The 14,669-nt window shown below is 37.1% G+C and overlaps 1 protein-coding gene across 2 annotated transcripts; it reads right to left on the reverse strand.

Annotated features, from left to right (window-relative positions):
* Positions 1 to 5,539: 5,539 nt before the first annotated feature.
* On the reverse strand, positions 5,540 to 10,073 carry LOC111790987 (5-methyltetrahydropteroyltriglutamate--homocysteine methyltransferase). 2 transcript variants are annotated; one of them, XM_087122655.1, is made up of 12 exons: positions 9,976 to 10,073; positions 8,827 to 9,180; positions 8,608 to 8,695; positions 8,375 to 8,502; positions 7,891 to 8,282; positions 7,603 to 7,766; positions 7,418 to 7,498; positions 7,145 to 7,311; positions 6,954 to 7,059; positions 6,605 to 6,855; positions 6,327 to 6,528; positions 5,540 to 6,212 (listed from the first exon to the last, which is right to left on the reverse strand). In XM_087122655.1, exons 2-12 carry the CDS (start codon positions 9,174 to 9,176, stop codon positions 5,844 to 5,846), a joined length of 2,298 nt encoding a protein of 765 aa, XP_086978781.1. In that variant the 5' UTR covers positions 9,177 to 9,180; positions 9,976 to 10,073; the 3' UTR covers positions 5,540 to 5,843. The 2 variants fall into 2 exon arrangements, with proteins under 2 accessions (XP_086978781.1, XP_086978782.1); XM_087122656.1 differs by having other exon boundaries at positions 8,827 to 9,283; positions 9,976 to 10,053.
* Positions 10,074 to 14,669: the final 4,596 nt, after the last annotated feature.

Raw genomic sequence — 14,669 nt, forward strand, 5'->3', positions numbered from 1 at the left:
AACCCAATTAGAGATCAAGTCTAAGGTCAGTAAATAGTATATTTCAATTAAAATATTTTTATATATGTTATAATTTTCGCTCATTGTTTTTTATTAATTTTTTTTTTTTTTTTTTTTTTTTGTCAATAATTATAGATTTTTGTTTGTTTGTGAATTTTTAATATATTTTATTGAATAATTATAGATTGTGGATAAATAAAACTATATATATATATATATATATATGTTACCATTTTCGCTCGTTGTTTTTTATTAAATTTGTTTTTATTTTTTTTTTAAATAATCATTTAAAATTGTGTGCAGACAACTAATCCATGTAGCCCAAACGTGCAAATAGCATGGCTTCCAAGTCTAGCATGGCTTCCAGCCTAACAGTCATTGACACGATCTAGTTCTCCCATTTCTATCAGCTCTTGTGCGACTCATCAACTTAGGTAGCATGTTATAGCTTAGGAGTGGTTCGGTTGGGTTTGGTCTGCTTCAATCGACCTCTAGTCAACTTTCTCAACTCGGTTTAACTTTAATTGGCTTGTTTTGACCATTTTAGATCGTCCCAAAACTGTTTCTGACATAATTAAGGCTAAAAATGATTAGGATAATTACTTTTTTGGATAATTAAAAATATTTAGCACTATTTTTATAAGATCAAAGCCTGAATGGAAAGTTTAATATGTTTCTTAAGAAGGGACACGTGTCAAGAATCCAATGGCGGAGAAAAATTCAATAAAATATTTCGCATCTGGCAGGAATCGAAGGCCGACGGCCCGCTGCTCGAGTCCACGACTCGATGACTCGCACGCAACCCGAACCACCGACCCGGCTTCTCGTTACCATGCATCAACATAAAAGAATTCGGATTTCCAGCGCGTCCTTTCAGTTTCAAACCAACAACCTTGACCTCGATTGACCGTTCAACGGGCGCCACGTGGCAATACCTCAGCGCGCGTCTTCTCTCCCTCATGCTGGTCCGTACACACGTGTGGCCATGCGCATATAACATTGTCTTCTAAATTTGTTTTGAACAATGCATGCCCTATTCATAAAGTCCTCCATTTCTTTGTAATATTGTTCAACACTTTTGGATCCGTGTTGCAAAGTACATAGTTTTTGCTTGAGTACTTAAGAATAATACTTAGGAATGTGCCCTTTCTTTCTTCACTGAAATGGTTGCAATTGAAAACATGCTCAATTTTATTGATGGACAAATCAAAAGATGACACTTGTAATTTTGGAAGAGTAACAAAGGGTGAAATTTTTCTTATTGTTATATTTTTAAATAAAATTATTTTTACATAAAATATAAACTTGAATCTAACATTATATTTTTATTATTACTCTATTATTTATTATATTATTATATTTTAAAATCGAGGTACTTACTTACATACTTTTTACTATTTTATATTATTATATTTATAATAAATTTTGAATTTGTTATTCGACCCTTACTTACATTAGTTTTTTATTATTTTTATATTATATTATTATTATATTTAAAAAAATTAAATAAATGAATTTGAAAATTTTTCTTATTTATTTACTTTTAATCTCCACCTTCCATTACTTCTAACACAATTCAATGGTCAATATTAATTCCTGTTTTTTCCACTTTTTTTCACGGTATAAACTCATCAACTTCCCCCATATTTTTAATACAACTCCTATAAATCTTCAATTCTTATTGGTTCAAAGTCTCCATTGTTTGTTCCTCTCTACAAGCTTCCAGTTTTATTTTTATTATCTTATTGTTGAGAGAGATTTTTTATTGTATTGTGAGAAAATAGTTATGAGTGCTTCAAATTGTAAATCTACTCTTTGAGACAGTTGTGGTGTGTTATTACCAAAATTCAAATACTTGTACCGGTTTGATCCTGCACCGTGAAAAAGATTGAGTTTGCTCTTGAACTCGTAAAAAAAGCAGTGTAGCGGTTTGACTCTGATCCGTGAAAAAAGTTGAGAAAGTTCCTTATTCAAATTCCCAAGAGGCGCTTGGGGAGTGAAGTAGGTCGAGTTTGATCGAACCACTGTAAAACTACGATGTCATATTTTCTAACTATTTCCTATTTAATTTCAAAATTATTATTGTGATTTATTGCCCGTTCTAATTGATTATTGTTTTGACTTATTTGTAAAAAGTATCATAATTAGAAAAATTAATCACGTTTAAATACTTTCGTTAAAACTCTATTCACCCCTCTACGGTTGTCATACCGATCCAACACTCCCTCTCAATTTTTTTTTGTGCTAAAATTTCTCTACCCTTCTTCTGCCTCTTCCTCTCCCTCGACCAACATCTCTCTCTTCCTAGGATTATGTCCTGACAAAAGGTGACATTGTCATCTTCTCATTTTCAACTCCTTCCTTCAAGAATATTTCCCTTCCTTGAAGATTACCTAAAGTTGTTTCCTCTGTCTTGGTTCATGATTGTATAAACAGTAGTTAAATATGTTTAGGATCTCTCACCCACAACTCATTAATTTTACCCTCAAGGGCACTCGTGTTTATTACCCACAAAGGTAGGTTATTTGAGAAAGTGGCTAAATTTTGATGTAAAAAGCAATGATAGTAACAAGCTATTCAAGGAAATCAAGATAAAGCAAAATAAAACAAATAAATGAACAAACAAATAAATGACACAAATATATTTTTGGATAGAATTGCACACTTAAAAAATGAATTCCAAAGAGAATGGTCGTGAAAATTTGAGAATGATCTAACTTTCGTCCTTACAGAATTCGGAAAAATTTAGAAGTTATCTTCAAATGCAAATGATACAAAAAAAAAATATAGATATATATATATCAAACACAACGGTTCCAAATTTACATGGATTAAGAAAAATATGAATTGAAGTTTATTTGATCTTCAAATAAACATGCAAGTGGTCTAAAATACACCATAAAACCATTTATAATCACAATTTAAGAACAAATATGATAAAAGAATTTGTTTTTTTTGTTTTTTTTCCGAATATCTTTAACAACAAAATGAGAACAATGTACAACAAAATGAGAACAATGTCAAAAGATCATGTGTAAATGGCAGTAAGAAAATAAATGGACAGATTTCAAAAAGAAAAAACAATGGAGAGATAAAATCAATTTTTAGGGTTGGCCACAATATACAATGTACCAAATTGACAAGAACTCTAATGGTCAGCACAACAATCCAAAATTTTATACGAGCAAGAACTCTTAATAAAAAAATTAACACCTCCTCATACAAAATTCGAATCAACCAAGAGTAAGGCTAAAATTAGATTACTCTTAGGATGAATGAGGTAGAAGCAAGATTTGAAACCTTGTTCTAAATTGAGTCAATCCACAATCGAACTTGATCAAGATTTGATTGAATGGCTCGGATGAATGTTCTAAATTGAGTCACTCCACCATTGAACTTGATCAAGGTATGATTGAATTGCTCGAATGAAATTTACCATAAGAATTGCTTGAAACATAGAAATGACAAAAAATAATGGTCAAATTTCTAAGGGGACGTCTCAAATCAATTTGAGAGATCAATTTCATTCATCACAAATCTAATTTTTAGATAATAATTTGTGGTATTTATAGTCTCCTCACAAAAGAAGTTAGTGGTCGTTATTTAATCCCGAACCCCTTAAATCTCAACAAAAGACGAAGTACTTGTCACAATTGCACTTTGATGGCAGCGGACTTGCGATTGTGCGACATTCACTTCTCAGTAACAAGTGAGTTAAACCTATTTGTTCTTGCGTCGCCTACGACCAAGCAATGTATGCTCGAGTCTCTAGCCCTGGTTCAAGAAGAAAGTTTTTAGAAAACGAGGGCAGAGAAATTTCGAAAGAGAGTTTTGAAATCAATATTTGAAAAATTGAAATTTGTGTTATATGAGAATGTAAGCAAAAAGACAACAAACGGCTTAACTAAGGTAGGGAGAAGTTGCCATTACAAACTTCATGAAATTAAAAAAATAATAATAAATAAAGTTTTCTAACAACTCATGAAATGATGCTTGCAACTTCATCCGCTACTTCAACCGTGCAAATATTAACTTTTAAAGCTCCAAATGGTCACACATGAAATGATGGTTGAACTGAGCTTATCCAATTTTGGAGATGAAAAATGAATGCTTGTTAAATCGCCTTGGATGGTGTAATAGGTCCAGTTGGAACATTTGGAACAACGTAATTCTTATCATTGTCTATGTCACCTGCTCCAAATTCGCATGTATCCTCAACCAGCTCAGCTCCTTATTGTCTCTTAAAAAACCTGAGAAAACTTGAATGAGACTTGGGCTTGAGGAATAGTCAAAGACATACCCAAACTTGACGCGTTGATCATAATGAAAACCAATTTTTGTTTTTCTTCTAAACGAATACGATATTGAGATTTTGTACGAGAACGCGATTGGTTTTTAAGATCGTTTCTAGTTTTGGGCCTTTTTTTGAGTCAAACCGATTATGATTCTTCCAATCTTTCATTATTTAGTGATAGATTGTGATAGCGAAAAAGCTTTACACCCTTTGCTTTTCCAAATATTTTTTCGAATCCATTTTTTTTTTTATATAGAAGTGTTTTTTTTTACAACAAAGGAATGGTTGTTTCTAGGGTATAATTGGTATGCTAGGGTTGTTCATGAAAGACTATAATTCATTACTATAATTAGATGTGAAAAACATCTAGTGTTCAAAGGAATTATTGTTTCTAGGGTATAATTGGTATGCTAGGGTACTGCAAGTGTTCAAAAGACATCTAGTGAAAGACTAATTGGTATGCGAATGACTATAATTGGTATGATGCTAGGGTACAACACTCTTTCTTGACTTGTTCTTGTTTTTGTCCTAAGAATTTAGGCCCTTAGGTACTTTTGCTGTCAAATTATCGATTATACCCTTAGATACATGGTCGAGAGGCACATTACAGTACTTATATGCTTCTAGCCGGAATCTTATTAAAAATGGGAGCATATGGATTGGTTCGAATCAATATGAAATTATTACTCCACCCCCATTCTATTTTTTCACCCTGGTTGAGCATAGCAGCTTCAACATCTTCGGGTCAACGCAATTTAAAAAAAAAATGAGTTATTACCGTGATTTAGCCCAAGGACCTTGGTCCTAGGTTCTAAGGTCTTAACCTTGGTTCTTTTTCAAGTATCTTGGTCTTGGGTTCTTATGTATTTATCTTGGCTCCGTTCCAAGCTTTTGAGTTCTTAGTTCGGAAAACTTAGATCTTGATATGTTCCAACTCTTATACTTCTTGACCTTAGCCTTGTTCTTAGTTCTTTCTTTAGTTCTTGTTTTTTTCTCGAATGGTTACCTAAGATACCCCTTAGAATTTGGTACAAGACATAACATGACTATTTGTGTCCAAAGCTTCATGCGTCCAAGCAACACAGTCTGAACCTTGACGTGATTTAATCCTGTATCCAGGACTTTATGCATTCCTTGTAATATAGTCTGAAAACTACACCGGGTTTGAAACCTATGACCTGTTAACTGACCGCTCCTTTTCTTCATTTCAAATAGCGTGGGAGTATTAATCTCTCTAAACCCTAATTCACAACCAGCAATCCCAAATATTATTTCCACTATTAATACAAAAGAAGTGGCGAAGAGAGAATCGACCACTCTATTCATCATGTGAATTTAGGGTAACAAAAGCCATAAGCAATCAATGGCCAAACATATTGAAAGCAAAACATAACAGACTACTACACATACTAGCCTCGATTCAAAACAATCTCGAGAGCAAGAACTGCTCCCAAGAGCACACCTACACACTTATTTGGACAAACAAAACAGACTCATATCTCTTCTTTTTTTTTTAAGAGACGGTGGAGAAAACTCATCATCAACAAACTCACTTGGCACTGGCAAGCTCCTTCCGGAGAAGCTTTGCGGCGGCCACCATGTTTTTGAGGGCCGGGTTCACCTCTGTATACTTGCGAGTTTTGAGTCCACAGTCGGGATTCACCCACAAGACGTTCTTCTCCAGCACTGCAAGCATCTTGTTAATGCGGTCTGCAATCTCTTCGGTTGATGGTATTCTTGGGGAGTGAATGTCGTACACACCAGGCCCAATTCCAGCACCATACTTCACTCCCTCACGGAACACCGACAACAGCTTCTCATCTGAGCGAGAGTTCTCAATTGTGATCACATCAGCATCCATGTCGATGATGGATTGGATGATGTCGTTGAAGTTGGAGTAACACATGTGGGTGTGGATCTGTTACATCATGAAGAAATCTTAGACCAAGAAATCTTAGACCAAGATATTGGATGATGTCCATTCTAGTTTTTAACAACCGTACAACAAAGGTAATTGGTTATTAGTAGTAACCTGAGTCGTGTCTTGCACACCGACGTTTGTGATACGGAAAGAGTGAACAGCCCAATCCAAGTAGAAGGCTTGCTCAGACTTCCTCAGAGGCAACCCTTCTCTCAAAGCAGCCTCATCAATCTGGATAACATTAATACCAGCCTTCTCCAGATCCTCCACCTCATCCTTGATGGCCAACGCGATCTGGTAGCAAGTTTCAAACCTGGAAGACAGTATATACAAAAGGATTAAGAAAAACAAACAAACTTTTCTTTCATGGAGGCATTCTCTTCCGTTACCTTGGCTGGTCGACTCTAACAAAGGACCAGTTGAGAATGGTGACAGGGCCAGTGAGCATTCCCTTCATTGGGCGGGATGTCATGCTCTGAGCTGTGGTCGACCAGAAGACAGTCATGGGTTTTGGGCGGCTCACATCACCATAGATGATTGGGGGCTTCACACAACGTGATCCATATGATTGCACCCAACCGTTAACGGTGAAGGCAAAACCTGACAACTGCTCACCAAAGTATTCAACCATGTCGTTTCTCTGCAGTGAAAATAAAACTCATGTTAGAAGGTGAAAATTAGAATATAAGATAGGGATTAGCCTTCACTTCCTCCTCAAAAGGCTCTAAAAAAACTCACCTCGGGCTCTCCATGAACCAAGACATCAATATCAAGCTCTTCCTGGAGCTTGACAACCTTGTTAATTTCCTCCTTAATAGCCTTAACATATTCATCCTCAGAAATCCTATAGGAATCCAAGGAAAATTCCTATGTTAGAAATAGGTTCGAATTATATTTGAGTTTTGGAAAGGTAATGTTAATCTATTTACTTGTTTGCTTTGTATTCCCGGCGAACCCTCCTGAGTTCAACAGTTTGAGGGAAGGATCCAATGGTGGTGGTGGGAAGGATTGGAAGGTTAAGCTTCTTCTGTTGAGCATCAAGTCTTGTACTAACGTTTGTAGCACGGCGATGATCGGAACCCTTCAAAGCAGCAGCCTGTGCAAGCAAGCACAAAGCGATTCATCAGCAAATGCAGTGTTTGCAAACAGAAAAATTAAACTTTGCAAACTTTGAGGATAGGATAAGGAATGAATGTGCTCACCGCTTTCTGAACAGCCTCATTGGTCACCCTGGGGGACGACTTTCTTGAAGCATGAGCTTCAGCATTAGCAGCAAAGAATGCCTGAATACAAAACCATGAGCTTAGTTTAAGAGAGTTCAGGAACCAAAGCCTATAACATAGCTTAAACGCAGCCGGGATGAATTTCATGAGGCACAAAAACTCACCGCGTCCTTGTTGCCAGCCAAAGCCTTCGCCAATGCGTTGACCTCAACAAGCTTTTGAGCAGCAAAAGCTAGCCATGATTTTATTTCGTTGTCCAACTTAGTTTCGTTGACAAGGTCGACAGCAGTGTGCAGAAGTGAGCAGGAGGTGGAGACGACAAGATTGTCTGCATTTTTGTTTTTTCAGGGAAGGAGGAATTAAGGAATCAGTAAGAAACCAGTCTCTATTCTGAAACCATAACATCAGGTGCAACGTACATATTAAGTACCATAAATAAAAGCAGAAGATACCTTTGCCCACTATGCCAGCAAGTTCCTCCAATATATTGACTGAGGTGGCAAGATCGTTGGCCCAAATGTTCCTTCCATCAACTACTCCAGCAAAAAGAAATTTTCCCTTAGGGAAACCACCCTTGATTAAATCAAATGTCTTAGTTCCACGAACCAAATCAAATCCATAGGCAGTGACACCCTTCAAAGCAGTCAAGGTCTTGTATGCCTCATCAGGAATATCAGCAAAATATGTCTCAACAAGAACATTCAACCCAGAGAGAGTTGATTCCAGTTCAGAATATGCATCAGAGAAGGCCTTCAATTTGTCAGAACCAAGATCCATCACCAATGTAGGCTCATCAAACTGAATCCAAGAAGCACCTGCAGCCTTAAGATCTGACACAACCTCCCTGCAAAATGATCCATTGTTAATCTACAGTGAGAAGAGACGGTTGTTAATGGGGAACACACACTGTATAGAGGTAAAGAAACAGTTTTTTACTTGTAGATGGGAAGGATCTTGTTAAGAAGGGAAAGAAGGACGAAGTTCTTGTCCACACCCTTGGCTGGCTTAGAGAGCAACAAATATGACACGGGACCAATAAGAACTGGAACAGTTTCAACTCCAAGCTGCACGAGTTAACATAATCTATCATTACAAGTATAGTTACAACGAACTAGACTAGATTCTTCTATTGTCTAAATTAAGAAATATGAATTGAGAACAACACGTACAGCCTTGGCTTCTTTGTATTCCTCCACGGCCTTGTGTGAAGCATATGAGAACTTCACCTCTGGCCCCAACTCAGGGACGATGAAATGACTGCATGATTGCGTTGACAGGGTTAGTTATGCCAATTCCATTATATTGTCACTGCATAATAAGAACAAATCTCGTTCCTCCTAATCATTACTTACTAGTAACAAATCTCGTTTCTCCTAATCATTACTTACTAGTTTGTGTCAAACCACTTGGTCATTTCCATCGCTGGAACCGATGCATTTCCTCTAGCCATGGAGAAGTAAGTGTCGAATCCAATCTCACCACCAGTCCAACCATATCTAGGAGGAACAGCTCCAAGAGTTGCAGTGGCATCAAGCACCTGATCATAGTACGAAAAAGTATTGCTGGGGATGTACTTGATCCCGGCATCAGCCATCTGTTTCCAGATGGATGACCTCAGATCTGCTGCCACCTTTTTCAAATCTTCTGCAGAGCTCTTTCCATCCCAGAATGATTCAAGAGCAAACTTGAGCTCTCTCTTGGGGCCCATACGGGGGTATCCAACAATGTGGGATGCCATTGTTCTGCTTATTAAGAGATCACAGACACAAGTACAAACAAACAAATTCCATTATGCACTTTACAGCATTTTTTCTTCTTTCATTCTGCAACTTCTGTGATGGAAGGCTATAAAATATCCAATAAGAACTAGAAATATTATACAGCATGATGAAGCAGAAACAAGGATTCAAGTAATCGATAAACTTGAATGTTCGCTGATGCATGGATCTATAGTAAGAGCAGTCCAATCTAGAGTATTGCTTTATAAGAAATGAGATGAAATCATTGGATTGATATGAAAATGAAGCGAAAGAATAACATCCATAACACAACAAGAAAACACAATGGAGATACCAACGGGCATCCGTAAACTGGAGATCCATGAGTAAAGTACAAAAAAAAAAAAAAAAAAGAAACAAGTTGCATATCCCGAGAAAAATAAAAGCATCATCAAAAGTAAAAAGGCATCTGAGCAGCAGACAGATCTGGTACTTGAAAAGGCTAAAAAAGAACCTCCCCCGGTGGCAAATGAGCCAGATCTAGGTAAAAAAAAAAAAAAAAAAAAAAAAAAAAACATCCTAAGCATCAAGAATCTTCGCAGATCTGTAGCAGAGTAGTAGTGAAAACGGAAACAGAAGAGAAACGAAGAAGACAGTGAATCGAAGAATGCGAAGCAGATTCCGGAATGAGCAACCATTCAAAAGCAAGAAAAGAAGAAATTGCGGAATCCAGGGTAAAGCAAAATGTAGATACACACAGCATGAGATCCAGCAATAGGGAATGGGAAAGAGCATTGAGAAGGGAAGAAGAGAGCAAACCTTGAGATAGAGAGAGCGTAGGGTACGTACGTGAAGTCGGAGAGAGTGGGGGGGAGGCAGAGAGAGGAGCAACGGCGCGAGTTGGAAGAAGCGGAAATGGAGTTCGATTTATATACAAAACGAGACCAATGACGTGGCAATTAATTTAAATTTATAATTTTTTTGAGTTCTGAAATGTTGGTTAATAATAATAATATGGTTATGGTTAAGCGTCAAAATCTGAGTGGCAACTGAGTTAACAAGGCGTAAAATACAAGGCAATCATGTGGCTGGCTGTGGCTACCATTCTTTTTCTTTTTCTTTTTTCTGTTTTTTTATTTTATTTTATTTTATGTAATTTAATTATTCTAAACGACAAAATACTTTTAATCACGTGATTAAAAGTGATTAACATAATTGGGGATTAAAAATGAATTAGCGCACGTGGGAGTTTTGTTTATATTTTATATTTTTTATATTTTATGTTTTTTTGAGTGGAGTGTGCCCAATCCCCAACCCAGCTCCAGATTTTCAAGTTGCTTAGATGTGTCTCAATCTTATTATGTTAGCCCACGGGATGCCCATTTTTGTCGCTCGGGATTCGAGCTTGTACACACAGAGTTGTATTGACAATCAGTTTATCCTTTTGGTCGATAAAGCTACAGCATCGTTTTAGTGGTAATTTCTCGTGTGCAACAAGGTGTTTCTTGACTCGTTAGTCCTCTCTTCCATGTCATTGCAATGTCTTATCTACTTACAACAAAAACGTGAGATTTCCTGACGTTATCGTTTTTCTTAAACCCATGCTTGTCAGCTTTGTTATTACACATTTTGGAATCATATAAACTCGTGGAGCTCGCCCTCATCTTCCCAGAATAATGGTTGTGTTAATCCTCGGTATGTTTTCTCATCTTTCGTTTGTTTCGCCGGCGTTTATGTTCAACGAGACAAAATCGTTCGTCATCCATCCTTTTCTCTTGACATTTCATGTTTCCTTTTCTTACATGTGAGATCTGAGAGTTTGTTGAAGTTTAGGATTTCCAATATGGTCGTGGGTTTGTTGGAGGCGCGATTTCTCCATCACTCACACATTTCTCGACGACCACGCAAGTTATTATTATTGTTATTATTATTATTTTTTTTTTAACCTAACAGGACGTTACAGTCAAAATTCTATTTCATCGTTGTAATTCATTTTACACCTTATGTACTACTAACTCTCTACTGAATAATTGGTTTATGATCTAACCCTAAATTAAGTCGTTTTCAAGCAAGTGGAGAATGGGCCCATAGCATGAAGTATAAGCATGGGTGGATACTCATTTGGCTCAATCCAATGGTCCTATTCATGAATATGGAGAGAATGTTTACTGAATTTGAAATAATATATTTTAATATACAAATGAAGATATAACCACAATTCCAATTATGAACGAATTTTTAAATGTCTTTTTAAAAGAGCTGCGAGGATTACCATCTAGAAGGGAGGTTGACTTTAGCATTAAACTAGAGCTCGGAACAACACTAATCTCTAAGACTCCTTACAGAATGACCCTAGCAAAGCTAAAGCATATGACCCTAGAGGGCTCAGTGTTGTTTATAAAGAAAAAGGATGAATTCATGTGTCTATGCATAGACTATAAAGAAATTAATAGTCACACCACGAATAGACGACCTATTTGACCAATTGTAGGGAGCTGTAGTATTTTCAAAGATTGACCTACACTCTAGATACCATCAATTGAGAATAAGGGAAGAAGATATACACAAGATAACTTTTCGAACTTGCTACGGGCATTGCGAGCTAACTGTAATGTCCTTTGGGCTAACAAATGCTCTTGTTATATTTATTGATCTGATGAATAGGGTATTCAAAAATTTCCTTGACACGTTCGTTATATATTCATTGATTACTTACTGATCTATTCTAGATCCCGTGGAGAACATAAGGATCACCTAAGGGTAGTATTGGCCACACTGAGAGTGAACCGATTGTTCGCAATTTTTTCAAAATGTGAGTTCGGGCTTCAAGAAGTCGCCTTTTTAGGCCAAGCAATGTCAAAGGGAACGAATAACAGTGGATCACGCCAAAGTTGACGCTATGATGGAATGACCTCGTCCAACTACAGCGATCGAGGTACGTAGTTTCTTGAGACTAGCAGGCTATTATCGTTATTTCATACAAGATTTTTTTCAAGATTGCAGCCACCCTTACCCAGCTAACCCAAAAGGACAATCGTTCGTATGGAACCCAACTTGTGAGAGAAGTTTCTTGGAATTAAAAGAGAAATTGGTGTTAGCTCCACTTTTTTTTCCATTTCATAATTACATACTTCTTAGTGATAAAATTGCAGACTACAAAATATTGTCATCTACTCAGCTTTCTTGGGAATGGGAATTTGCATTTGAAGCTACTTACTCGTCCGTATACATGGGTACATTCATTTCCATTTCTATGGTCATTGACATTCCTTAGCAAAATCATTTTCATGTAGTTTTTAGTAGCTTACTACACTACAACTCTCCATTCACAGTACAAACTAATTGATCCATCAATCAACATTCATATTCCATGCAAAGTAAGTCATATCATAACAACAACATCATTTATTATCTTTTGTAAGGCATACTTGAAGGCGACGGTAGATCTGCTGAAGGACCATGGAAGTATGATGTAGGCCCGTCTATAGAATCTAAAAACCTAGGGCTCTGATACGGTAACGACTGCTCTCCGACGCATCGAATCACAAATTGCTACGTGGATTCTAGGGTAAAAGCCTTACAACATTTCCATTTTATAAAATGGGAGACACAAGAAAATTAAAGTTACGTGATAAGCATTTAAAATTCAAAATAGTTTCAAAACATAACAGGATTGGCCGAGTCACATAAAAAGAAATTAGTTACAAAATAGCATAAATTTTCCCAAAATAAACATCAAAATGACATTAAAACGACATGGATAGAGAGGACTCGATCTAAGGGTCTCCACTGCAGCTGCACGGCTTCGCACATTTTCACCACCGTCTACTTAACACCTGAAAAAAATAGCAATAACATGGGATGAGTATAAAAATACTCAGTAAGCAACTTACTTTTAGGCTCTTATCGAATTTAATCCTATTCACGGAATCTTTGGCTATGTGCTCGAATCTATCTCTAGCAAAATGTACTGTGGTCTCAAAAGAAGACCCTATGGATTTTATTCCATACCTAACTATCTACTGAGCTCAAATTAGTGGATTCTGCCTAGTGGTGCCTGGCATCAACTACCTGTTCCTGAGAATCAGTAACTACCTGCCACTACGCCCCGCTGGGCTGGGTCAGTAAACTACCTATCTTACATCCCTGTCGGGTTTAGATCAGTAAAAGGTCATGGCTCTCCCCACTAGGCACCCTTGACGTAGTACTACAACAATATACTCACTATGGCCACCCATATCCACTATAGGTGACAACTAAGAGACGGTAACTCATAATCTATAAAATTCATAATTCACGTTATCTAGCACATAGCAAATGGTCGAATTCACAAATGGGCAATAATGGGCTATCCAAACCCCAAATCAAAACAGAACAAAGTATCAAGGCTTACATCATACTCATCATGCAAATCAAGAACTAACAATCTACCTCGACATCCTATCATAAACCCAAACGCCTATCAGAGAATTTCACATTTATGCATGCAGAAGCTATAGAACCCTAACTATAATCAAGGTATAATCATTCACGATATCGAAGTACAACATACATGAAACTAATGTTAACCAAACTCCTAAGTATAATACTAGATCGTTTGCCCTTACTCCAAACCGACTCCTACAAGCATTTCTTAGAAACTTGCTCCAACGGTTACTTACTTGTTGTAGGCTTTCCAAGCTTGTTCCGAGTCTTCAACAAATTTTCAATTTCTTCAAAGATCTTCATTTAGGTCCTACATTAAGAAAATATATCAAAACTATAGAAATTGGATAGAATTCGAGTCAAACGATGCAAATTTGCGAGAATTGGGTCTCTAAACCTCGGGTCATGTTTACCTTCGGGTCTGATTTGGGTAGCGGATCGGAGTCAGCTAGATGGGTCGAGTCGACCCGGTGTTGACTTTCGGGTCACTAGGTGGGTAGGGTCGGTCGACGGGTCAGTGTGGTTTTGGCAGGGCGGTTTAGTACAGTGGGTTGATTTGGTCCAACGGTCGGTTAAATCCGGCGATCAACTCCTTCCTCCCCTCGACTTCCCTTCACTTCTTCAACTTGTTCGACATTTACCAACTTTCCTCTTTCCCTCTTCTTCGACCCTTGATTGTCTGACTTTGTTTACAAGCAATGGTAGTTCCTTGCAAGCTTATGGCCTCGTTGGTATTTTCTCCCGTGTGGTTGCTTTGACTCCAACGAAGTACTTGACGTTTTCCCTCTCATTTCAAACATCTTGGTTCAACTCCCTCTCTCTGTCAACCCTTCCTTTTCATATTCCTATCATTATATTTATTTATTTATTTGTCTTTCTCTTTACCCAAGATGTTGGTACAGCTGGCTTTTTCCTCATCTAATGCCAAGTTATTATGGATACAGACCGTAACACGCCTGATTTGTGAATGACATAAGTGCCTGTAATGGAAGTTGAGCACTAGAAGCAGTGAGATGTAGAAAACCCCTCTACCTTAGCACTAATTGAAAAGTTTTAAATCTAAGTTTGAGAACAACCACAAGTATGAA

Source organism: Cucurbita pepo, chromosome 3 (genome assembly GCF_057944985.1).
Source record: "Cucurbita pepo subsp. pepo isolate OVF chromosome 3, ASM5794498v1, whole genome shotgun sequence".
In the NCBI taxonomy this organism is placed as follows: domain Eukaryota; kingdom Viridiplantae; phylum Streptophyta; class Magnoliopsida; order Cucurbitales; family Cucurbitaceae; genus Cucurbita; species Cucurbita pepo.